The sequence below is a fragment of the Tamandua tetradactyla genome, chromosome 4, assembly GCF_023851605.1.
Source record: "Tamandua tetradactyla isolate mTamTet1 chromosome 4, mTamTet1.pri, whole genome shotgun sequence".
Lineage (NCBI taxonomy): Eukaryota > Metazoa > Chordata > Mammalia > Pilosa > Myrmecophagidae > Tamandua > Tamandua tetradactyla.
The window spans coordinates 117,381,924-117,406,609 of NC_135330.1; the positions used below are offsets into that span (position 1 = coordinate 117,381,924).

General features: G+C 35.5%; 1 protein-coding gene across 2 annotated transcripts in view; it reads left to right on the plus strand.

The window, feature by feature from the left end:
* Window positions 1-24,686, plus strand: part of VWA8 (von Willebrand factor A domain containing 8) — a 631,595-nt gene that overhangs the window by 165,280 nt on the left and 441,629 nt on the right. For both annotated transcript variants that reach the window (XM_077158362.1, XM_077158361.1), the window contains exons 6-10: window positions 366-530; window positions 875-924; window positions 2,045-2,153; window positions 10,673-10,777; window positions 21,519-21,650. In XM_077158362.1, coding sequence (XP_077014477.1) covers window positions 366-530; window positions 875-924; window positions 2,045-2,153; window positions 10,673-10,777; window positions 21,519-21,650 — 561 coding nt within the window. The remainder of the gene's footprint in view (window positions 1-365; window positions 531-874; window positions 925-2,044; window positions 2,154-10,672; window positions 10,778-21,518; window positions 21,651-24,686) is intronic.

Below are 24,686 nucleotides of genomic sequence, written 5' to 3' on the forward strand. Positions count from 1 at the left end.
TTCTCACCATTCCCGGAAAGGGACTTTGCAAATACTTTTTTATTCACTGTTCAAATCACTCTGGGATTTATTGGGGCATCACTCTGGACAAACCAACAAAATCTCATGTCCTACTCAAAGTTCCATGTACTTATGGTGTTCAGTTAATTGTACATAAGTTATATTTATACTCTGATTTTAACCCCAGGAGTTTGGTCATTATTATTAATTCCTAATTGTGTTTATTCCCTTTCTTGAAGTGTGGTTTGGAGAGAGTTCTTCAGTACAGTTTACTAGCAGTAAGGACCTACATTCCTTAATCTGTCAACTCTCATAGTTGTCATCTGTATCATTTATATTGTGGTCTTTGCTCTCTTGCTTTTTAGGATCACACTAAAACAGAATTGGACGCTTGGAAGATTGTCCGTGTTAGTGAAAATTTCCGAGTGATTGCCTTGGGTTTGCCGGTACCTAGGTACTCTGGGAATCCATTAGACCCTCCTCTCCGTTCTCGGTTTCAAGCCAGAGATATTTATTATCTACCCTTCAAGGTAAGCGTGAGTAAGGATAATTTACTCTTTTAAGCACATTTTCTATTTATAAAAAAGAAATTCAGTTACTAGGAAATAAATTTTATTGTATTTTTAAATGTCCCCTCAGTAGCTAATGGAAAAGTAAAGGAAACAGGGTGAAGAAGTCTCTGGAACTAGGAATAAAAATTATTTTGGCACTATTAGTCTGAAAAATTAACAAAGGCTTTTCTCTTAAAAACTAAATTTTTGCTAATAATAGCTTAGTATCTGCTTAACTAAAAAGTTTGATTGGGTTTATAACATATTTGCGTTTAATCTGTGTTCCTTATTTATTGATTTAAAATATTTCTGTGTTATTTTAGGACCAACTTAACCTGTTATATTCAATTGGAGCCAATGTTTCTGCTGAGAAGTAAGTATTTCAGTTTTGTTATAAATATATGAACACTTACATCAAATTTGTTTTGCCTATTCTTTCATTAATTCACCTATTTTTTGAGGACTTTTTCAGTTTTAGGCAGTGTGTGAAGTGCTGGTAATAAAATTAATGCCAACATAGAGTTGAAAGATATGTTAATACCTTAATTTAAGACAGTGTAGTAAATGCCATAGTTTCAATATATTGGGGCTATTACTGGTTGAAACTTTGTAAGGGCTGCACAAAGGCATTGATATTTGAGATAAAAGAATATTGGATTTTGCCAGATAGAAAATAAAATCAAGGCATTCTAAGAATTTTTTTTTTTTTAAAATCATGGGACATTAGAGTGTATAGCTTGTTCCTGAATTTATAGAAAGCTCCCAGTGGCTAGAATTTAGGTTTGGGATTGAGGGATTTGGGAAATGAGACTGACAATAGATTGGGCCAGTGTCGTAGTTTTCTGAGGCCTCTGTAATAAAGTACCAGAAACTGGTTGACTTAACGCAACAGAAATGTATTGTCTCACTTCTGAAGGTTAGAAATCCAAAATCAAAGTGTTGGCAGGGCCATGCTTCCTTTGAAGTCTGTAGGGAACAATCTATTCCATATTCTCTCCTGGCTTCTGCTGGTGGCTAATAATCATGCCTCAGTCATCATGTGGTATTCTCCTCTGTGTCTGTCTGTGGCTAATTTGCCCATTTTCACAAGGACCAGTCATGTTGGATTAGGACTCACCCTAATCCAGTTTAGCCTCATTTTAACAAGCCTTTCTTCAAAGATCCTGTTTCCAAATAGGGTTGCATTCATAGGTGCTAGGGTTAGGACTTGGACATATGTTTTTGGTGCATACAGTTCAATCCATAGCAGCCAGAGTATGAAAAAAACTCAAATTTGGGATTGGATTTAGAAAATATACCTGTGTATCTAATCAGTTTCTCAATTTTAAATGGGATGTTATGATATTGAGCCATTGTGTCTTAAGAATTTAATAATAGTTTTAATCTATTTAGATTACTAAAATTGTCCCAGTTATTTTATAGTTAGGCAGATTTACACATTTTATATTTTAAAACTGGTTGAATAAACATTTAATATCATTTTTTCCCCCTAGAGTTTCTCAGCTTTTGTCCTTTGCCACAACTCTCTGTTCCCAAGAATCTTCTACTCTTGGACTTCCAGACTTTCCTTTAGATAGCTTGCCAGCTGCAGTTCAAATCCTGGTATGTATGAAATAAATTAATGACAGGTATACTCAAATGTGACAAAGAATATTTGCAATTTTATTATTGGTGATTAATCACTTCGATTTGCTTTGTCATATTCTTCTATAAAGATTGCAGGGCCTGAGATTAATTTGTTGTGCAATACAGAAAACTGTACAGAAGCCAAGGACATGTTCTGAGCCCTTGAAAGAGTGCAGCTTTGGTATGGGGGGAGGTAGATGTGCACTATCAGGTAACAGTTCCTCAGAGGTAAAGCTCTGTGATCACACAGAGTAAGCTGCTATGTACGTTTGCCTCAGAGTTGTCCCAGCTGAAGGCAGGGGAGTTGGGGCTCTCACACACCCATCAGTCAATGGTTAATGGCATCCTAGGAGCACAGATTGACAGGTTCTTCTGGCCTGTGAATACAGCGGACTCCAGGAATCTGAGGGTAATCTTGTGGGGGTAGTCTTGCAGGACCTGGCTATTGAAAGGCAAAGCTGGGTGTACACAGAAAGGGCTAAAAAACATATCTGAGAGGATTTGATGGAGTACAAATATTGTACAGCACCATTTCATAAAGAGCATGACATAGTGTATAGAATGATGGAGAGACTTTCCAGGTAGAGGGAACAGCATACACAATGATGTAGTATCTCAAGAGGGCCTGGTATGTTTAGAGATTAACAAATTATATGCCTGGAGATATTGAAAAACAAATAATCAATTTATTTGGAAGGGCAGGATGCCCCGAATAGCTAAAAATATCTTGAGAAGGAAAATGGAATTGGGAGGGCTCACCTGACCTGACTTTAAAGCATATTACAAAACTACAGCATGAAGTTAGATGTACTGCCCAGTAGAATAGAGTTGAACGTTCAGAAGTGGACCTCTTATCTGTGGACAATTGATTTTTGATAAGACAGTCAAGTCAACTCAACTGGAAAGAGTAGTCTCTTCAACAAATAGTGCTTGGTAAACTGGATGTCCATATCCAAAAAAATGAAACAGGACTCCTATCTCACACCTTATACAAAAATTAAGTAAAAAATGGATCAAAGACCTAGACATTAGAACTAAGACCATAAAACTTTTAGAAGAAAATGTAGGGAAATATCTTAAAGATCTTTGTGGTAGGAGGTGTTACCTACACTTTACACCCTAAGTGCAAGCAATGAAAGAAGAAATAGATAAATGAGATCTCCTCAAAAGTGAATACTTTTGCATATCAAAGGACTATGTTTGAAAAGTAAAAAGGCAGCCTATGCAATGGGAGACTATTCAGAAACCACCTATTGGATAAGAGTTTAATATCCAGAATATATGAAGAGTACTATAGTTCAACAACAAAAAGACAACAACCAATTAAAAAATGGGCAAAAGAGGAAATATAAATGGCCCAAAAGCATATGAAAAGATGCTTAACTTCACTAGCTGTTAGGGAAATGCAAATCAAAACTACAATGACTTCTGTTCTTCTGGGACTGTTATTTCAAGTATGTTGGTTGCCTTTCACCAAAATCACCATATCAATCAATAACGCTGCTGAGCCAGGGTCCTTCAGCTACTGCTCCAAACCACATTAACCTTCTCTGACTGTGCTGGTCCTCACAACCTATTCTGTTCTGGAAGAACTATTGCACTGATTGAAATGAAGGGAATGGAAACAGCCCCAGGTAAGAATGCCTCAAATTCCATAGGTTTTCATGTGTTAATACTTCTCAGTTTGTTGATGTCTTTTCTTGTCAATTTGTTCAGCTGTATAGTTGCTCACTGAGCCTCTTCACTCTGCCATAGCCTGAGATAGCTCCTTGCCAATGTTTTCTATGCATTTTAAAAATGGTTGTGATCAGTGATTGTGACTACTATCCCTATACTGATACTTGTTGTTTGTCTCTAGTGTATTAGAGCAGCTAGAAGAAAACACCTGATATTGTAGAACTGTAACCCATACCATATTTTGAAATTTTTTAATAACTACTTGTTAAACTGAGCTTTGAAATTTATTACTTTTCTGTATGTCACAATAAAAAGTGTTTAAAAAATAGAAATAAATAAAATAAAAATGGTTGTGATCATATTGAAATAAAAAGCAATGAGATAGCATCTCACATCTATTAGAATGGCCATTATTAAAAAAAACTCAGAAAACTACAAGTGCTGGTGATGATGTGGAGAAATAGGTACACTTATTTGCTGTTATTGAGAATGTACAATGGTGTGGCTGCTCTGGAAAGCAGTTTGGGGATCCCTCAGGAAGCTAAGTATAGAATTGCCATAAGATCCAGTAATCCCACTACTAGGCATGTACTTGGAAGAATTGAAAGCACAGACACAAATGGACATTTGCACGCTAATGTTTATAGCACCATCATTCACTATTGCCAAGAAATGGGAAAAAACCAAATATCCATCAACAGACAGATAAACTGTGGCACATACATATGATGGAATAATATGGAGCTGTAAGATGGAATAAAGCATGATGCATGCAAGAATGTAGTTGAACCTTGAGGACATGTTGAGCGAAATTAGCCATAAAAGGACAGATACTGTATGGTCTCACTAATAGGAGCTAACTACAATGAGCAAACTCTGGGAGTTTAAAGTTGAGAAACAGGTTATCAAGAGAAGAAAGAGGGTAGAGATTGTGCATTTGATGCTGAAAAGCACAAAATGTCCAACAGAATTGGTTATAAAGTTTCAAAAATGGATAGCATAATACTGTAAGATGGTAGTGTAATATTATAAGTATAATGAATAAAGATGAGTGAAAGTATAGTTGAAAGGGGAAGCAAAGATGAGGGATTAATAACTGGGACTGGAAAATTTAGTGAAACGTAGAATAGACAATGATGGTGATTAAATGCATAAATATAAGAAAGTTTTTCATGAAGGAGAACCAATGAATGTCACCATAGCAAAGTGTTAAAAATGGGTGGCATGTGGAAATAAAACAATTAATGCAATCTAGGGTCTATGCTTCACAGTAACATTGAAGTGATCTTTCATTAATTGTAACAAAGGAAATATACCAAAGTTAAATATCAGTAAGATGGGGATATAAGGGAACGGTATGGGATTTTTGTTGTTGTTTCTCTCTCTTTTTTTTCTTAACCTCTTTGTCTTTATATGTGGAAGAAATGGAAATGTTCACATATAGATTGTGGTGGTGAATGCATAACTGTAAATATACTGGGAGCTGTTAATTGTACACTCAGGATGAATTGTATGGTGTGTGAATAAAAATGTTTAAAAAATTAACAAAAAGGTACAAGTGCTGGAGAACATGTGGTGAGGGAGATATACCTGCTAACTGTTGGTAGTAAATTAGAATGGTGCAGCTTCTGAAGGGCAGTGTGGTAGTTCCACAGGATGCCAATATAGGTTTGCAGTATGATTCTGCAACCCTGATATTAGGTATATACCTGAAAGCAGTGACAGGAATAGACATTTGCACTGTTGTTTATGGCGTTTTCATGGTGGCATTAGTCATAATTTGCAATGGATGGGGGAGGCCTAAGGGTACATCGACTGATGGAAGGATGAACTGTGGTATATACATACAATGGAATTTTGAGGAGCAACAGAAAGGAATGAAGTTGTGTGGCATGCAACCAGGTGAATGAATGATCCTTGAGGATCATTATGTTGAGTAAAATAAGCCAGAAACAAAAGAACGAATATTGTATGGTTTCACTGATATAAAGTAACTATAATGAACAAACTGAGTATAGAATTGGAGAGCATAGGTTATTAGGGGATAGAAAGTGGGCAGAGATTGGGCAATCTATGATTAAGGAATATGGAATGTTCAGTAAGGGTCATTGTAAAGATTCCTAGATTGTAAGCTTTTATAGGTTACATCTATTCCTGAGTTTTAACTGTTATTTCTAAAATCGAGATGTTGTGCTTTTTGGGTATAATTTGATAGTTTCCTGGATTTTTGGGTACCTGTGTGACAACTGAAGCTCAGAGTTAGTGTTTTGCAGACAATATTACTCTGAAAGTCAGTACTACTCAATACAGCAACTGTTAACGGTGCTGAACAAGTGATTAGGCTTGAATTAGAGATATGAATGAAATGAGTCTGGTTAGTACTAAGGTAAATCAGAATACAGTGTAAAGGATGACATTGTCTACATTTTAAAACTTCAGCTTCTCTGTGAGACCAAAGGAAGAGATGTTTATTTTGTCTGAAATCTGAATTTTTGATAGCACACAATCTAACTTAACCTGTCTGGCCAGTTCATTTAAACAACCTAAACACAAGGAGCCTAGAATTGGGAATGAGATCTTTTTTTTACATTTTAATTATTATTATTTTTTAAGAAATCAGTATTTATTATGCATGTTCATACAGTAACATCAAAATAAAAATAAGTTACATAATTAATTTCTAAAAACACTGTAGAAATGCAAAGATGAAACCGTAGATATGACATTGTACCCAGTGTTTAAAAATGTAGTTATCTTTCAAACATTTGCATTGATGATTTTTATGTGAACAAAAATGCTTTAAGTATCTAAAAACAATCTTTCTTAATAATGCATTAGATATTATCCAGAAGCTCAATTTTATTACATGTAACATATATTTCATTTGGGCTTATTTGATCAGGTATTGTGCAGAAAAATAAAATATGATTATGAATTTCAGTGAAGTAGGAAGGATAACTACAAAAGTTAGAGAAGGACTGATAATATTTCACAGCTTAATAACCAGTAAATTTTATTTAGTTGGCATATAAAATCACAGATTAAAATTACCACACTTGCATACTAGAAGACATTAAAAGTACTATAGTAAAACACCTCTGTTGGTACATTTAAAATAAGAAAACAGATATTAAGAACTCAATTGATGAACTACCACTCTCTTTGGCCATCTATAAAGGTGGTCTTCACATCATTTTAAAAAACATTAAATGGTAAAAGCTTAAGTATAGACATATAATTGGTAATGTCAAAAATGTTCACATAATTGGCACATAATCAAAATTTTATCATTTTAAATAAGGAAAAACTAGGGGGAAACTGGGTTTAGACATACCCTGTAAACCGGTTTCTAAATAAAGCTAATAAAACTTGTCTACTGCTTAAATTCATTCATCCAAACACTGTTATGGTCATTGTGTGGATGATCTGTAAACATTCTTGTCCATTTGTACAGTTTCCTGAGGTCATCTGGAAACTATTGTTGCTACAGTGGCTTCACAATACAATATGATATAATATCCTGCAGATGTTCTTTGGAAATATTCAAAATAAAAGCAAAATTTTAAATGTATACCCATATGTAACTTAACACACTACCCTATTACAAAAGCTGTTCTTAGGAAATTCTTAGGCATCAAAATCTAGTTAGTTCTAGTTGCAGAAGACCAGGGAAAAGCATTCATAAATTTTAGGCTATAAAAAAAAATAGATTTCAGAATTAGCTCATTTAACATTTAACACCAAGGAAATGAAAATAAAAGTATCTTCTTTGCATATTACTTCCAAAATTATGTCTAAAATCTGCACGTTAAAATAGTGTCAGCATAGAGCCTGACCCAGCTTGAGATCTTGTAATTCTGTATAGCTTAATGAAATACTTTGAAACATTCCAGAATGTGTTGGGCAGATAATTAAAAAGTATTGGCAAAGTCCCTTGAGGGGCTGGAGAAAATGGAACTATTAAACTTCCCCACCTGAGAAATCCCTGATACTTATTCTTACATTAGAGACTCCCGAGTTAATAGGTCAAGCCCTGATCTTGAGGTTTGCTCTTATAAAACTTATTTCTGTAACATAGGAGGTTCTCCAGGACAGGCCGGCTGGCTGAAATAGAGATGAAAATTCTCTGTTTTGACTGTTGAATTCATCATCTCTCCCTTAAAACCCTTTAACTGATCGAATTAAATATCTCTCGTTGTGGAAGGTACTCCCCTTAAGTGATCGTGGATGTAATCAGCCATAGATGTAATCAATGAACTGATGATCTAAGTCCATGAAATATCCAGCCAGTACTTACTTGACCAGAGAACGGCACAATCACCTGGCCAGGCTGTCACATAAACCCAGCCATCACATTAAGCCTCCCTATAATTTTACCTAAGAGTCACTTCCAGAGAACCTCTTTTGTTACTCAGATGTGGCCTCTCTCTCAATGCCCAACTCTGTAAGTAAACTCATTGCCCTCCCCTCTACGTGGTACATGACTTCCAGGGATGATCCTGGCTCTGGCGTTGTGGGATTTGGAAAGCCTTCTTGACCAAAAGAAATGGAACAAAATTAAGTTTCAGTGGGTAAGAGATTTCAAATAGAGTTGAGAGGTCATTCTGGAAGTTAATCTTAGGCAAGTTTCAGCCAGATATTGCATATTGCCACAGTATGCCAAGCCCCTACCAACAGTATTCCTGAAAACCCTAATGAATACCCTGGGCTCTATCTCAGTCTCTATAGATGTGTAACCTATTAAGTTTATTTTTTTAGAAACTTAAGGCCTCCAGATTGTTCCTATGCCAGATAAGTCCTGAAACCCAGAGGTATTAGTCTCTCCAGGAACATTAACCAGTTTCATACCTCTACCCCATAAGGTCAACACCCCTTTCCAGCAAAAAGAAGTGAAAATGAAGATTGAAAAAATGATTAAATTGAGGGAGGATGTGTAAGGAAGAAATTCTGATTTAACTAATGATTATGACTACTGATTTATTATATAGATATTTCTCGTTGGTTTCTAGTGTATTAGAATAGCTAGAAGGAAGTACTGGACATTGTTGAGCTGTAATTCAATAGCCCTGATCTTTGATAATGATTGCATAGCTATATAGCAAAAAAAAAAAAAAAAAAAAAAAAAAAAAGTCAATTGCCTGTGTTTATATGGATCTACTTTCTTCTGGGTGTTTATTCTGTTTCAATGACCTATATATCTATCTCTGACACTACTGCACTGTCTTAGTTAACTTACCTTTATTTGAAGTCTTTAAATTGGGTAAAATGCAATACTAGGGGTCTATAAGTAGGGGGTGGGATAGGATGTTTATGGTTTTCATTTCTTTCTTTGGAGTAATGCAGATGTTCTAAGTTTGATCATGGTGATGAAAACACAACCATGTGTTGATACTGTGTATCATTGAATGTATACTTTGGATGGATTGTATGGTGTACAAATATATCTCAGTAAAATTACATTTGAAAAAAAAAGCTTGTGTGCCTGGAGCCAAGTGTGTGTTGGGGAACAGTGTATATGAAGAAGAGATAGGTTAGATCTTTTGTAAAGCGTTTCACATGGTAAATGAAGTTGTCTGGATTTTGTAATGTGGCAGGAGTGGGCCATTAGACATTAAGAGGTAGAATGTGAGGTGATCAGAGTTTTGTTTAAAGAAGATACCTCTATTGGCAGTGAGCAGCATAGGGGAGAGCATGGATGCATGAAGAGCAATTAGGAGGCTGATGTAACTGTCATTCAGAGACTCCTAAGAAGAGTCTGATCTGAGGCAGTGAGGATACTATCTGGGATAAAATACTTTTATATTTAAATTTTTGTTGCTTTTATTTCATGTTTCCTATGAGTCAATGATTCAGGTTTCCTAGTGATTACTTAGGTTGCCCTAAACAGCCAGAACACCATTTCTCCTTTTATTTTTCATTATAGGAGTCTTTAGTTTTTTTGTTGTTACTTTTGTTATTGCTCAGAACTTTTTACTTTGAAAATTCTCAAAAAAAAAAAGTTGAAAAATAATAAAACAAACACCCATAATCCTTTTACCTATAATTACCAATTGTTAATGTATTACCATATTTGCTTTCTTTCTCTATACATTATTCTGCCCTGAATGATTCGAAAATAAGTTGTAGTCATTACCCTTACATATGTTTTAGTATTCAGTGCCTAAGAATTAGGACTCTCTTCTACCTAACCAGAACTCCATTATCCCACCCTCAGAATATTCATAGTCATTCTATAGTATCATCTAATAAACAGCCCCGTATTGAAATTTTCCTCATTGTCTCCGTCTTTAAAGTGGGGTGAACAGGCTTGAGAGAGCATTTTGGTTCGAGGGGGAGGACTTGAGGATAAAGAATATTTTCTATCTGTAATTGTGAGGCTAGGTGAAGTAGATGAGATCAATTTAGATTAGGAATAAAGGAAGAAGAGAAAGTGCTTTGGGAGAGTAGGGTAGAGAAATGTGTTCATTTCAGACATATCAAATGGGGGGTATCTGTGGGCCATTCCTATATGGGTATCTGGGGGTTCAAATATGGAGCTCAAGAAACAAGTCAGGACTAGAGATAGAGACATCGGAGCTATTAGCACATAGATGGAAGCTGAAAGATGAGTTGGAAGTTTACCCAGGGAAAGTGTGTGGATCAGACAGAAAAGTGGAAATAGTGAACATTTGTTTTTTTGTATACTTCTGGAAAATTTAAGAAACTTATTTATTCTATATTGGCAATTTTAATGTTATACGTACATTTCAGGTAAATTTTCTATGATTTTTTTTTTTACATATATTTTCTCATCTCTAAATATTTTTGCTCCTAAACAGGATTTCTTTCCTATGATGTCAATCAAACATACAATCCAGTGGCTTTACCCATATACTATTTTACTAGGACATGAAGGGAAGATGGCTGTGGAGGATGTTTTAAAAGTGAGTATTTGCTTCTCATCTTCCCTTTCCTTTCCAATTTCTCTTTTCTTCCCATCTTCCCATTTCTCTTACCTGTCTCCTCCACAGTTACCCTCCCTTCTTTCTTTCTTCCCTTGCCTTTCCTTCTCTTCTTTTCCAGTCATGGTGGAATTGTTATGCCAGTGATGAGGAAGAAGGAATGGAGGACTGAGCAGAGAGGTGGCTGTGTGGATGGGAAATTGGTTACATTGAAACAAATTTAGTAAATAGGTGAATATATTAAGGATAACAAAAGCTACATGCTTCACTGTTGGAGAAGGGATTTATAAATGTGGATTGGGAAAAGGCAAGAAAGAACCCCAAGGTATTGGATTATAATTGGAGGTATTGATATGGAATGCAGTTTTTTCAATATATATAAATAGATAGATAAAGATTGTGTGTTTATGTTTTCTAGCTTTGTCCCCTGAGAGGGACAAAAACAATAACAATGATTATAACATGTGCCTGGATATTGGTTTCTAAATACTATGTGGCCCTAAAAGGATCATGACTCCTTGGAGGAACAGCTGATTTCAAGGTTTGAGGCAGGAAAATTACAAGATGAGCCTAGGACATCTTATTGTGCCAGAAAGTAAGGAAATGTTCAGTAAATGATATTGACATATTAAAATGACAGAGGAACCAGCTTGAAGTGGCTCCCACTGTACAAAATCTGGGATAGTTTGAGCATCGAAATACATGATGACAGTAATTGAATTTAACCCATTGAATAAAATAGGTAACCATGAATCCACGCTGATTCAAGGGAGTAAATAAATACATAGAGGATAAGGAAATATTCTTTCTTAGTGTAGAATGACTACTAATAAATGTAGAAGGGGTTATAGAAATAGAAAAATCACCACTTGGCAACCATCAGAGTTGTGGCTGATTTAGGTAGGAGTCTTCAAAGGAAATTAAGACTGGTGAGTGGAGGTGCTATGAAAAAAATAGTCTCAGAATATCTCCCCACAAAATATTCAATTGATTACAAAACAGGAAAATTATATTTTTTACAGTAAACACCAGCTTGGTCAGGTGGCAGGACAGGTAGACATATGTGCCGCCTCAGTGTTGCGCTAAGAAGAGCTTGGCTTCATCTCAGAGGAATTTCAGTCGGAATTAATGGTGTGAGTCTGGACATGAAGAAATGTTGTATAGATGTAGATCGAGGCACAATCTAGAGAATAAAAGTCCTATATTCTTTAAAACTGTCAAGGCCATGAAAGACAGGGAAAAACTGAAGTTTAGGTTGAAGGAGACTGAAGAGCTATAACAGCTAAATGTGACATATTTCCTGGACCAGATATGAGAAAGTGACATTGTTGGCAGAGTTGGTAAAACTTGAATAGGGTCTGCGTATTGGTAGCATTGTATCAATGTTGATTTCCTGAATTGGGGGCTTATGTGGTGGCTATGTTGGCCTGAGTTCATGTTTTGGGGAAATACATGCTGGAATGTTTAGTGTCATAGCTGCAGTTTGCTCTTAAATGGTTCAGAGAAAGACTAATGAGGATGCGTGTGTGTGTGTGTGTGTGTGTGTGTGTGTGTGTGTGTGTGTGTGTATGTATGAGTGGAAGAGAATAAACAAATGTGCTATAATCAAAATGTTAACATTTGGGGAATCTGAGGGAAGGTGAAATGAGCATTCTTTGTTCAACTATGTCTTACATCTTTTCCTGTAAGTTTGGAATATTTCAAAATAAATTTTTTTGTCAAGTGAGTAGCCAGTATACCACTAAGTTAAATTGTATCTGCCTACAACTTAAATTATTAACTTGAAAGCGAGCATTTTATGTTAAAACTATGAAAATCACTGTAATGGTAGCATTTAAACTAAAGAAGTTCTCATTTTTGTCATAATTGTTTATAATACATGGGCTATGGTTTTCTTTTAAAATATGCATGACATAATTTCCTCATTACATAGTTAACAGGGGTGTTTCTAAGGGGCCAGTTGTACTATGTGGAATCTTATAACTATGTATTTAAAAGTGCTAACTCTTGGCAGAGATTTATTGACTCACCCAAATTAATTCCTTTTTATGAAAGATAGTTTTTATTTTTCTTATATGGTTTTGCCTTTGGCTTAAGGTGCACATTTCTAAGGAATAGATACAATGTGAACACTAAGTTGTTATGGCTCTATGTATAGTACCTTCATTTTCTGAATGACAATATATGACAGCCTCAAACTTATGTAAAGTCATTTGTTTCTCTCTTGCCCCCATATCTACATAAGCTCTTTGGGAGGACAGAAAAACCATGTATACATTTAATAATAGTGAAAAGAATTTGAAAGTGTAGACCACTGGATTCTAGTTACTTCCATGGGATTTATTTTTTTCAGGTCAACTAGGCAAAGAACCCAAAGAAACAGTATTTTCATTGACTTGTGGTTGTAATGATGATGGTGATAATAAAAATAAATGAAAAGCCCTTTCTCATAGATGCTGAAAAGTATAGTTAGGGACCAAATCTAAAAGAAAAGCAGAAAGAGGCAAAGGAAAATAATGAACAATGAAGAGACAAAGAAAATTAGAAGAGACACACAGCAGAGAACAGAAGTAGGTCTGGGGACAGTGAATAAAAGCCACTGATGGAAGAGAAGAAGGAATTCTGATATATTTGTGGGGGGAATAGGGGGAGAGAAAGGGGGAGGAAAGGGTGGGGAGAAATGGAGGAAAGGGAAGGAGAGACATGGAGAGGGAGAGAGAATATTAAGAGAGTAGTTAAGAACTATTTGAAAAGGGGTAAACTAAGTCATAGGCTCAAGGAGTCAGGAAACTACCATCTTCTGACTATGTAGTTTACATTAAGGTTTGTTCTAGGTGCTGAAAGAAATAAAACTGAAACTTATCTTTGATTTAATCAACATCTGACCTAAATTGGAATTGCTGTTGAAGTAGAGTACCTGGTATTTAAGATAAAAGGCTGGTTGTCCACATGAGGTTCCTCATTGTCCCTCAGCACATTTAGGAACAGGGGAAGATACTCAGGGAGGAAGGAATTGTCATGGTAAGTTGTGATAAAATGAAGCACCATAAAGTATTTTTGTGACATAGCTGAGATAAGAAATTCTCTAATCATTGTCAGTTACAAACAAAGGTCTTTCTTTTTCCAAAGAAACCACTGATTGATGTGTTTCTGGGCTCTAATTTCAAAACTAATTATGCAAATTATGTAGTTATAATTTATTAGTTACTGGATACCTTTAGAGTTGAATTTTCTAAAGAAAGTAACTAGTGTTACTAGATTTTATTTGCCCTTCATTTTGACTTTCATAATTAAGTAGAGTATTGAAGATGCATATAACTAACAGAAATTATTTTTAATTTATTGAAAAATAGAATTTATTTTTTTTAATGGAGAAAAGTATTAATATTGCTTAGCTAAAAGAAGGAAAAAGTGTCATTATCTTCTCTTGCCTTAATTAAGTAAACAGACTTTATATATGTGTGTGTGTGTTTGTGTGTGTATAGTTAATGGACTGTATTTCTTTTTTCTAACTTCTTAGCAGATATAGTTAAGTGGAAGACTGTCTGATCCTAATGAAGTGTTTTCTTTTAGTCAGATCATTACACATGGATACATACAACCAGATTAGATTATTAAATCTCTCTCCTTAAGAAGGAAACAGTCTGCTAATATAATTCTTTGTAGACTGTTCAGGAGCAGTCTATGTGGTCTGTGTTATTCTTCGTTTTTCAGTTTCTTCCCACTAGAATTATCTCAAGTGACTGTTCATAGATGAACAAAATATTACATCTCCTCAAATAATTCTAAATTAGAGAAGTGAAAATTAAGGGGATATTTCTGAATTTGGAAAAATTGTTAAATTATAGAACTATCTATTTATTGTAATAGCAGGTCAAGAAAGTATATATTTACCTATAAAAACTCTTCCTTGATAAATGACAATTGTTTTCTGATGTAGATTGTTATAAAAATTAATGCATACTAAAAGCATCGTTTCCCGGAGCCTGCCCATGCAAAAAAACAAAAACAAAATTAATGAATAGTTGCATTTGAATTAGATATCCATTTAACTTTTAGCATAATCAATTAGTATTTATTTTTAAGGAAAAAGTATTACTCACTGAAAATACAATCAGTTAAAGTTCAGAAAATTTTTCTTCTTTTCTTAACACATTATAAAAACAACTTCGATGACTCTTATTCCCCAAATGGTGTTCATCATGTAATGCTCGTCCACTAAAGACATGTTTCTATAGTTATAAAATCACTTCTAACTTTTATTTAAGAATGTCTTAAGGAAGATACTGTCATTCTGAATCGGCTATTCTTTGAAAATTGAATATTTTGTCACAGTTTAATAACAAGTCCATTCAAGCTTCTAGTTTCTCTATCTTGGCTTTCTGTTCTACTTGGGTAGCAGTCCATCATAACGGTAGTTAAGTTGATAAATTCCGTTGGGGATTTGGAAAAGCTTGTGCTACCACTTATCCATTGATAATATAATCTGAACTATAGTTTTTGCTGAGAAACTTGGAGGGACCTTGTATGTAGTGTTTTCGGTTTAGTGAGCATTAATTGAGCATTTGTTGTTTGGCAAATGATATGGCTACAGAAATCTGGGGATGCAGAAAGAAATGTGATCTACTCTCTGCTCCTGAAGAATTTAAAGTCTGGAGCATCAGATATGAAATAAATAACTATTTTAATGTAATGATTACGTGACAGTATACTATAATGAAGAATAGATCTGGTCATAAGCAATAAGGACCTGAAGTAGGACAGTGAAAATAAGTATTAAATGGACACAAGAAGTATTTCAGACATGGAATGATAGACTTTGTCAACTGATAAAATACAGGATTGTGAGAGAAAATTGAAGCCCATAATGCCCATGAATCTTAGTTTGGACAGCTAAGTAGCTAGAGATGTCATTCATTAGTATGAAAAAGTGGCGAGAAGGACCACATTTGAGGGGGAGGTTAAATAATTAAGCATAGTGGATGCTTTTTGAGTTTGAGGTTCCAAGGTGGGTTTGTCTAGCAGACTTGAAAATATGGATATGAATCTTGAGTTATTTTAATGTTAAAGATAAATACTTGGGAATCATTAATGTGTGGTATTAGTGGAATTCATGGGAATGGATGAGCATATATAGTGAAATGAAAAACTGCCTTAAGACTGAGTCCAGGAAGCACCAACATTTAAAGATTTGGCAGTATGGAAAGAATCTTCAAATTAATGGAAGACCAGACAGAGAAATAGGAGAACAAAATTACTATGGGAGATTGAAATACACTGTTTTAAGAAGAAAGTAATAGCAACAGTTTCAGATGCTTGCAGGGAAGTCTTATTGAATGAAGATCTGTCAAAAAATTATTTGTTCCATTCATCTAGCCAGTTTGTTGTGCTGAAGATACTGCAATAAGCAAAATGGTCAGAAGTCTTTATCATCATGGAGCTTATTTTTAAGTGAAGGCCAACCAACCAACCAATCGATCAACCAAGAATGAATAAAGTTGAATATTAAAATATATCTTATGTCAGTTGAGGAAGTGATGCCCTAACTGAGATGATCCTTGAATAAATGTCTGAAGGAGGAAGAGTGAGTCCTGTGGGGAGGAAGCATTTCATATTGAGAGAATTGACGATATAAAAACCCTGAGACAGGAGCAAACCTGGGGTATCCTAGAAACAGCAAAGGACAGTGTGATGGAGGCAGAATGAGTTAAGGAGGGGTGAGGTGGAGACAAGGTTAGAAGATAAAGAAGGTCTGATCATGTAGGGCTCTGTAGACTGCTGCTTTCAGTCTGAATGAGATGGAAAGCCATTAGAAGATTTTGAGCAGAGGAGTATCTTAACTGTGACTTTACATTTTATGAAGCTCATTATGTTTCTTATTTTTGGCTGGGGGCAGGGATGGTGAGTAGTACATGATCCAGGAAATATCATGGTTTTGAGTACTAAATATACAATGAAGGTTAAGATGAAAACAGAAAAAAAACCGTTTAGGAGACTGTCATAGTAATCTGTTTGAGAGCGATTATAGTGCTTGGACCAGATGTGAGGTTGGTAAGAAGTAGTTTGATTTAAGTTATCATTGAAGGTAGAATCAGTAGGATGTGCTTATGGATTGGATGCAGAGTGTGAGACAAAGTGGAGTTAAGGATGACTCCAAGCTTCTTGTACTGAGCAACTATAAGATGAAGTTGGAGATAGATAATATGAAGGAAAGATCAAGACCTGAGTGTTGGACATGTTTAATTTGAGATGCATATTAGCTGTCCAAATGTAAACACGTTTCTCTATAGATGTATAATGGTCAATAAGTCCCTGAAAAACTCTCAGCATCATTAGTTATTAGGGAAATGCAAATCAAAACCACAAAACTATTTCACACCCACTTGAATCGCTACTTTAAAAAAGAGGTGGAAAGTAAGTGTTGGAGAATATGTGGAAAAGTAGGAACACTTTCATTTCTGGTGGGAATGTAAAATAATGCAGCTACTGTGTAAAACAGTTTAATGGTTCCTCAGAAAGGTATAGAATTATCACATGATCTGGTAATCATGCTTCTCAATACATACCCAAAGAATTGAAACCAGAGGCTTGAACAGATATTTGCACACCCGTGTTCATAGCATTATTCACATTTGTCAAGAGGTAGAAGCAACCCAAATATCCATCAACAGGTGAAAGGATAAACAAAATGTATATATGTGCAGTGGAATATTATTCAACCATAAAAAGGAATGAAATTCTTGATCATGGTGATGAGTACACAACTGTGTGATGATATTGTGAACCACTGATTGTACACCATGTATGGACTGTATGTGTGTGAAGATTTGTCAATAAAAATATATTTTTTAAAGGAATGAGGTTCTGATACGTGTGACAACATGGAAGACATGTTGTCAATAAAAATATATTTTTTTAAAGGAATGAGGTTCTGATATGTGTGACAACATGTCTATTGGAGACATCTTTTCGAGTAAAATAAGCTAGACACCAAAGAGCAAATATTATATGATCTCATTTATATGAAATAATTAGAATAAGCAAGCTCATTGAATAATAGATTATAATACAGGCTATCAGAGGCAGGGGAGTTAATGCTTAATTGGTATGAAGCTTATTTTTGTGGTGATGGAAAAATTTTGGTGATGGATGATGGTGTTGGTAATACAGTATTGTGAATGTAATTAACACCACCAAATTCTATATTTGAAAATGGATAAATTGGGAAATTTTAGGTTGTATATGTGTTATCAGAATAGTAATTTTAAAACAACCCATAGAACTGTACAACAGAAAGAGTGACTCCTAATGTAAACTGTGGTCTATAGTTAATATAATAATAGTTTCATCAATTGTTACAAAGTTATTACACTAATGCAAAATGTTACTAATAGGGAAAACTGTGTGTGTGTATGGAGGTGGGGTTTGGTATTTGGAAACATATTTTATGCATGATTTTTCTGTAAACCAACTGCTCTAATTTTTAAAAAGTGGGGAAAAAGTGAATGTAGATATAAAGTGGAAAAGGTCTCCTCCTAGAGGACCTAGTATGTCCTCGTCAGGAAGATGAGGAAGAACCTGCAAAACAGACAGAGAAGGATGGGACAGTGAAATAGAGGAAAACTAGTTAATTTGGCAAATAGGATATTATTGTAAATTTATCAAGAGTAGTGCTAGTAGAGTTGTGAGAATGTAATCCCAAAACCAGTGGACTGAATTGTAAAATAGGAGATGAGGATGCTAAAGAAGTGATTGTCTATTATTTGTAAAATAAGTTTGACAGTAAACAAAGGCATATGTGGTGGGCTTCTTGAGTACAATGTAGGATCAAAAAATACCTTTTTGTTTGTTTATTTGTCTCATGGAATAGGGGAGATAGATATCTTTATAGGGAGAAGGTACAAAACCTGTGGAGTACATGGAAAATAATTACGGAAATATGATCTGGGGGAGGTGGGAAAGGACATTTCTAGAGCAACGTTGTATTTGGTTTGGAATGATGGAAGGACATATTTTTTACCCTGGTTCTGGAATGATGGAGTTGGTGGGCTGCTAATGGCTTTGCATCCACTTATATTTAAAGTCTTTTCTACCAATGGCGTAGGAAAAAGAAGTAAGGAATGCTGAAAATATAGATGATTTTGAAAATGAAGGAAATTTTATTTGTTCATTTAACAAACCCTTATTGACATTGACTATGTCCCATTTATGATTCTAGGTTCTGGTGATTGAGTGAACCAAATGAATACATATATTTTTTCTTTTGTATAGGAATTTATTATTTATTTATCTATTGATATTTATTTTTTTTATCAGAACAGTTATAGGTTTACAGAAACATCATGTAGGAGATACGTAGTTCCCACACACCACCCCCGCCACACACACAGTTGCCCCTATTAATATTTTGCATTAGTGTGGTGCCTTCGTTACAGAGAAACAATATAATTATAATTGTGTTATTAATTTTAGCACACTGTTTACACTTTTGATATACAAGTCGATGGCTGAGTTTTTAGGTGTGGTAATATATACAATCTAAAATCCATTCCACTCCCCACCCCCCCACCCTTATTTTTGTTTTCTCTGTTCTGGGTAAATGAGGCAACTAGACTATCTGCTGAGAGTAGAGTGGATGCGCTCAAATTGACTTCTAAGGGGAGAAGTAATGGTTTGCATTAATTGCAGAGGGCCTTTGGGAAAAGAGCCCAGCAGAGACTTGGGCCACATATTTGTTCAGTAACTAGTCAAAATTGTGTTAAGAATTTCTCTTCTAATGCTCAACAACCTAGAAAAAGGTATAAAGAAAATGTATAGTTTGGTGGGACAGGATTGGAAATGGGGTGGGTCAATTTGGAGGCCTGACAGACCAATAACAATGTGATTTATATTCCTTTTATTTAATGATAAACTTCAAATAATGTAATCCTAGAGAAAATGTATCAAAATAAAATTTAGTGCTGTTTGTTGAACTGAAATTCAAGAAGTCGTATGAAACATTTATATGAAACAGTAAGGTAATTAAACTCAGATTTTCTGCTTCTTGCTTGACTGTGACCTGAAAGAACTATGTTTGTTTTACTCCTGAATGGACTTTATGATTATCAGAAATGCTAAATTTCCTATGCTAACAAATAATAATCCATTTTGCAACTTGAATATTTTAACATTTTCTAGCCTACTAGTTGTTTACCATATTCTAGCCTATTATTTTCAGCTTTAAATAGTTATATGGACTTAACTTATCTGGATATAACTAGGTTTCAGTTCTGAAATCAGTGCTCTGACACTAATCCCCTATCTATTTAGACTAATGTTACTATTGCTTGGGCAAAAAATATACCTTTAAGCTCATATATTAAGTTTGCTAGAATTTAATGGGCCTAATTACATTGCTAAGCCCTTACTTCTTTCCTCTTGAACCTCCCTGAAATTATGTGGCATTCTTTCGTGCAAAATTAAGGTGTCAATAATTGTTATTTGTCTACTACATGGAAGCAGTTCCTACCACATTCCATGGGGATTTACATATTTAAATTGTATAAAATTAAAAACATGTATTTTTAATGGTAGCATAATAGACAGTTTTTTTTTTTTTCCCCATTTTGGGGAAAGGAGTAAGAGATTTGCCTTGAGCACTTATGACACCAAATTAAAGACTTGAACTGGGCTTTACATTTTGGAATGTTAGGGTCAAAGACCCTTTTCCTTACAGAGATCTGTTTGCTTTTTAAATTACATCATTCTGTTGAAGAAGTGATAGTCTGTTCTTTTATTGAGGTTCAGCTTTTTTACTGCAGGGGTTATGTTTGAAATTATTGTAGGATTTTGGGGAGGGGAAGCATTCCTGCTTATGTAGTACTAAAACTGAATTCATCTTTTAACATTGAACATAATATTATTAGAAGGGCGTGGAATTTAATTAATTTTCAATGAGTATTCCCATTTATCACATACTTACAAATATGTATTTTTTCTTTAACTGGCTGTTATAAGGAGTGTAGTCACTATTAGAACATTTATAATTGGCCCACATCAAGAGAAAAATCAGTGGTCTTGGCCTTTTAAATCCAGTGTAACAAATATTGAGACTCCTACACTGTAGGCAACACTGGGCCACATACTGAGGAAGATTGATTGACAGAATTTATTTTCATCAGTGAGGCTAACCACAGAGATAAGCAGAAGAATGGTTTTCAGGAAGTTCTGTTTTCTTGAATTTCAGGCAACATATATGAATCTCGTTTAGCTTTAAGAAATCAACTGACATAGGCCTTGTTTTCCTTTAGCATGCTTTCAAAAGTCTCACCATCCCTTTCTAGGAAAATGAAATTGTTGATTATCCAGAAATGTAGGCTGCAAATTTCTACCAGGTTAGAAATTCAGTGGTTCCATTTCATTTTTTTTTTTTTTTTAACAAGGGCAGGCACCCTGATCTCTGGCATGGCAGGCAAGAACTCTGCCACTGAGCCACCATGGCCCGCCCTCCATTTCAGTTTCATTTAGTTAATTTTAGGGACTATTTTCCTATCACCTTTGGTAGTTGGTTTAAATCAAATGGTATTAGTAGAAACAAACAAAAAAAATCTTAATTTTCTATCTCTAATTTTATAATATAGAGCTTGTTTCATTTCTAATTATGGTATAATCTTCTTTCTCCAGATCCCCATTATTAATACTTAAAAGAAAAGTAACTTACATGATTTTTTAAATAATGTTACAGCGCTTTGAACTCCAGGATTCAAGAAGCTCTGCACTTCCTAAAGAAATTTTAAGAGTAGAGAAGATGACTGAAAACCATGTCTCTCAAGCTTCTGTGACTATCCAGATTGCAGAAAAAGAGGTGATCCTTAAGGTAATGAATTGCAGATTCATACTTTCTATGATGTATCTTATTCTCCTCATTTTTATGGCCTAAATTTTGTTTATAATCCCATTGTAAGTCTTCTTTGGTGCTATAGCCCCAGGTTTATGTTTCTGTATCTAAATATCTATATATCTATGTAAACAGCATCATGTGTGCTTTTTTGGGGGAGGTGGTGCATGGTCCAGGAATCCAGCCAGGGTCTCCTGCATGGAAGGTGTATTAGTTAGGGTTCTCTAGAGAAACAGAATCAACAGGGAACACTTGCAAATATAAAATTTATAAAAGTGTCTCACGTGACCGCAGGAACTCAGAGTCCAAAATCCACAGGGCAGGCTGCGAAGCCTACGACTCCGATGGATGGCCTGGATGAACTCCACAGGAGAGGCTCACCAGCCAAAGCAGGAATGGAACCTGTCTCCTCTAAGTCCTCCTTAAAAGGCTTCCCATGATTAGATTTAGCATCACTAATTGTAGAAGACACTTCCCTTTGGCTGATTACAAATGGAATCAGCTGTGGATGCAGCTGACGTGCTCATGACCTAATCCTATGAAATGTCCTCATTGCAACAGACAGGCCAGCGCTTGCCCAATCAGATGAACAGGTACCACAACTTGGCCAAGTTGACACGTGTCCCTAACCATGACAGAAGGTGAGCATTCTAGCATTGAACCACCCATGCACCCCATGTGTGCTTTTAAACTGGAAAGTTCAGGCAAAGCATAGAGGTGTCTTTTCCTCAGAGGGCCAAAGTTGAGGCCCCATCCTGAACAAGATGACAGAGTGGAATGCTTCAGGACTCTACTCCTCCACAGAATCTTTGAACAATCAGCAAGAACTGAGAGCAATATCTTTTTCTAAACTCCAGAAAATAGTTATGTCAGAAACAGGGCAAACATGGAATATAGGAAAAGGCTACTTAAAAGTGGTAGGATCTTGTGGTGCCCTGTCTTTCCCATCCCTCACCCTCACTGGTTTAGCCTAAAGCTGGCCCATGTTCCTAGTCCACAGTCCTGGTCCCAGTTCTGGAAAGAGTAGAGTAACGCCTGTGCAATAATGGGAACGTGTGTGCTTGGCCCAGTTTGTCTGGTGGCCACCTGAGGGACTTGCAGCCCCAGAAGTAACCCTTATTGTAGAAGGCAGCTCATTGAGTTCTCTTCCAGAACACTGTGGGAGAGTAGTAGTAAAGTAGCTTCTTGGGACAAGGGATTGCTGACTGTAGGATATACAGTGCAGTACCTAGGGATCCTTGAGGAAATTTCTTCCTAGGGAAGAGGGGCCATTCATATCTGTATAAAAGGGGGAATTCCCAGGGTCATATGTGTATGCCCACGACAAACTGCATGTGCATAAAAGGTCAGAGCAGCCTTGATCGTCTCTAAACTTGTATGGATAAGGCCTGAAGGTGAGCACTTGCATAGATCAATCTTCAAAGACTGAGAAAGGTTTTCTTTTCTTTTTTCTTATATTCACAATAAGCTCTGTCATGCATATTTGGACACTAGCTTCAGGAACAGATGCCTCAAGTCTCAATTCCAGTGTTAACATTAAAAAATCAAATATCTAGGTTTTAGCACAAGATTACTAATCGTACAGAGAAACAGGATATTATGACCCAGGCAAGGGAGAAAATTAAAGCATCAGAAACTGTCAGTGAGGATGACCAGACCTGGGACATACCAGACAAAGACTTTAAAAAAAAAATGTGTCTTAAATATGCTCAAAGAGCTAAAGGAAAGCATAATCAAAGAACTGAAGGAAATCAGGAAAATGATAGATGATCACAAAGAGAATATCAACAGAAATGGAAGTTATGAAAAATAAATCAGAATGAAGACCGCAGTAATGGAAATTAAACATTCCCTAGAAGGGTTCAACAGCAGATTGGAGTTGGCAACAGAAAGAACCAGTGAACTTTAAGATAAGACAATTAAGATCACAAGTCTGAGAAGCAAAAAGAAGAAAGAATGAAGAAAAGTGAACAGAGCCCAAGGAACCATCAAGCATACTAATATATGCATTATGTGAGTCCCAGAAGGAAAAAAGGAGAGAAAGGTACAGAGAGATTATTAAAGAAATAATGACTGAAAACATCCCAAATTTAATGAAAGATAGGAATATACACATCCAAAATGCCCAAAGAACTCCAAAGTGGATAAATCCCATGTAGATCCATCATAGCATAGTATAGTCAAATTGTTAAGTACCAAGCACAGAGAATTCTGAAAAGTATAAATGAGAGGCAACATGTCATACACACAGGAGCCTCAATAAGATTAAGTACCAATTGCTCATAAGAAACCACAGAGGCAAGAAGGCAGTGGGAGGATGCATTTATAGTGCAGAAAGCAAAAACCGCCAACCAAGAATTTTACAATCCAACAAAACTGTCTTTCAAAAACAAGGGAGAGATTAAGACATTCCAGGATAAATAAGAGCTGAGGGGAGTTTGTCACCACTAAACTAGCTCTATAAGTGATACTAGAGAGCATTCTGTAGTTGAAAGGAAAGGGCAATAGGCAATAGAATGAAGGCACGTGAAGAAATAAAGATCTCTGAAGGATAACAACAGGGGTAAATATAAGTGCCAATACTATTATCTTTTTTTGTTTGTAACTCCCCTTTTTATTTCCTACAGGATCTAAAAAGCTTATAAAATGTAATGCCAAATCTAGGCGGGCAATGGTGACTCAGTGGCAGAATTTTCGTCTGCCATACCAGAGAGCTGGGTTCAATTCCTGGTGCCTCTCATGCAAATACATAAATAAATAAATAAGTAAAAAGTAATGCCAAATGAGTGGTTTGTACCCATAATTTATAAGCATATTTTGTGATAAGAACTACATAAAGGGGGGTTGAAGGAGTATAGAAACATAGTTTGTATATATTATTGAAGTTGAGTTGATATTAAAGCAAATGAAATTGTTATAGATTTATTATGTTAAATTTAAGCCCTATGGTAACTTCAAAAAAAACATTCTCAAGCTCATAGAGAATACAGGTTGCCAAGAGTGGAGGAGAGAGAG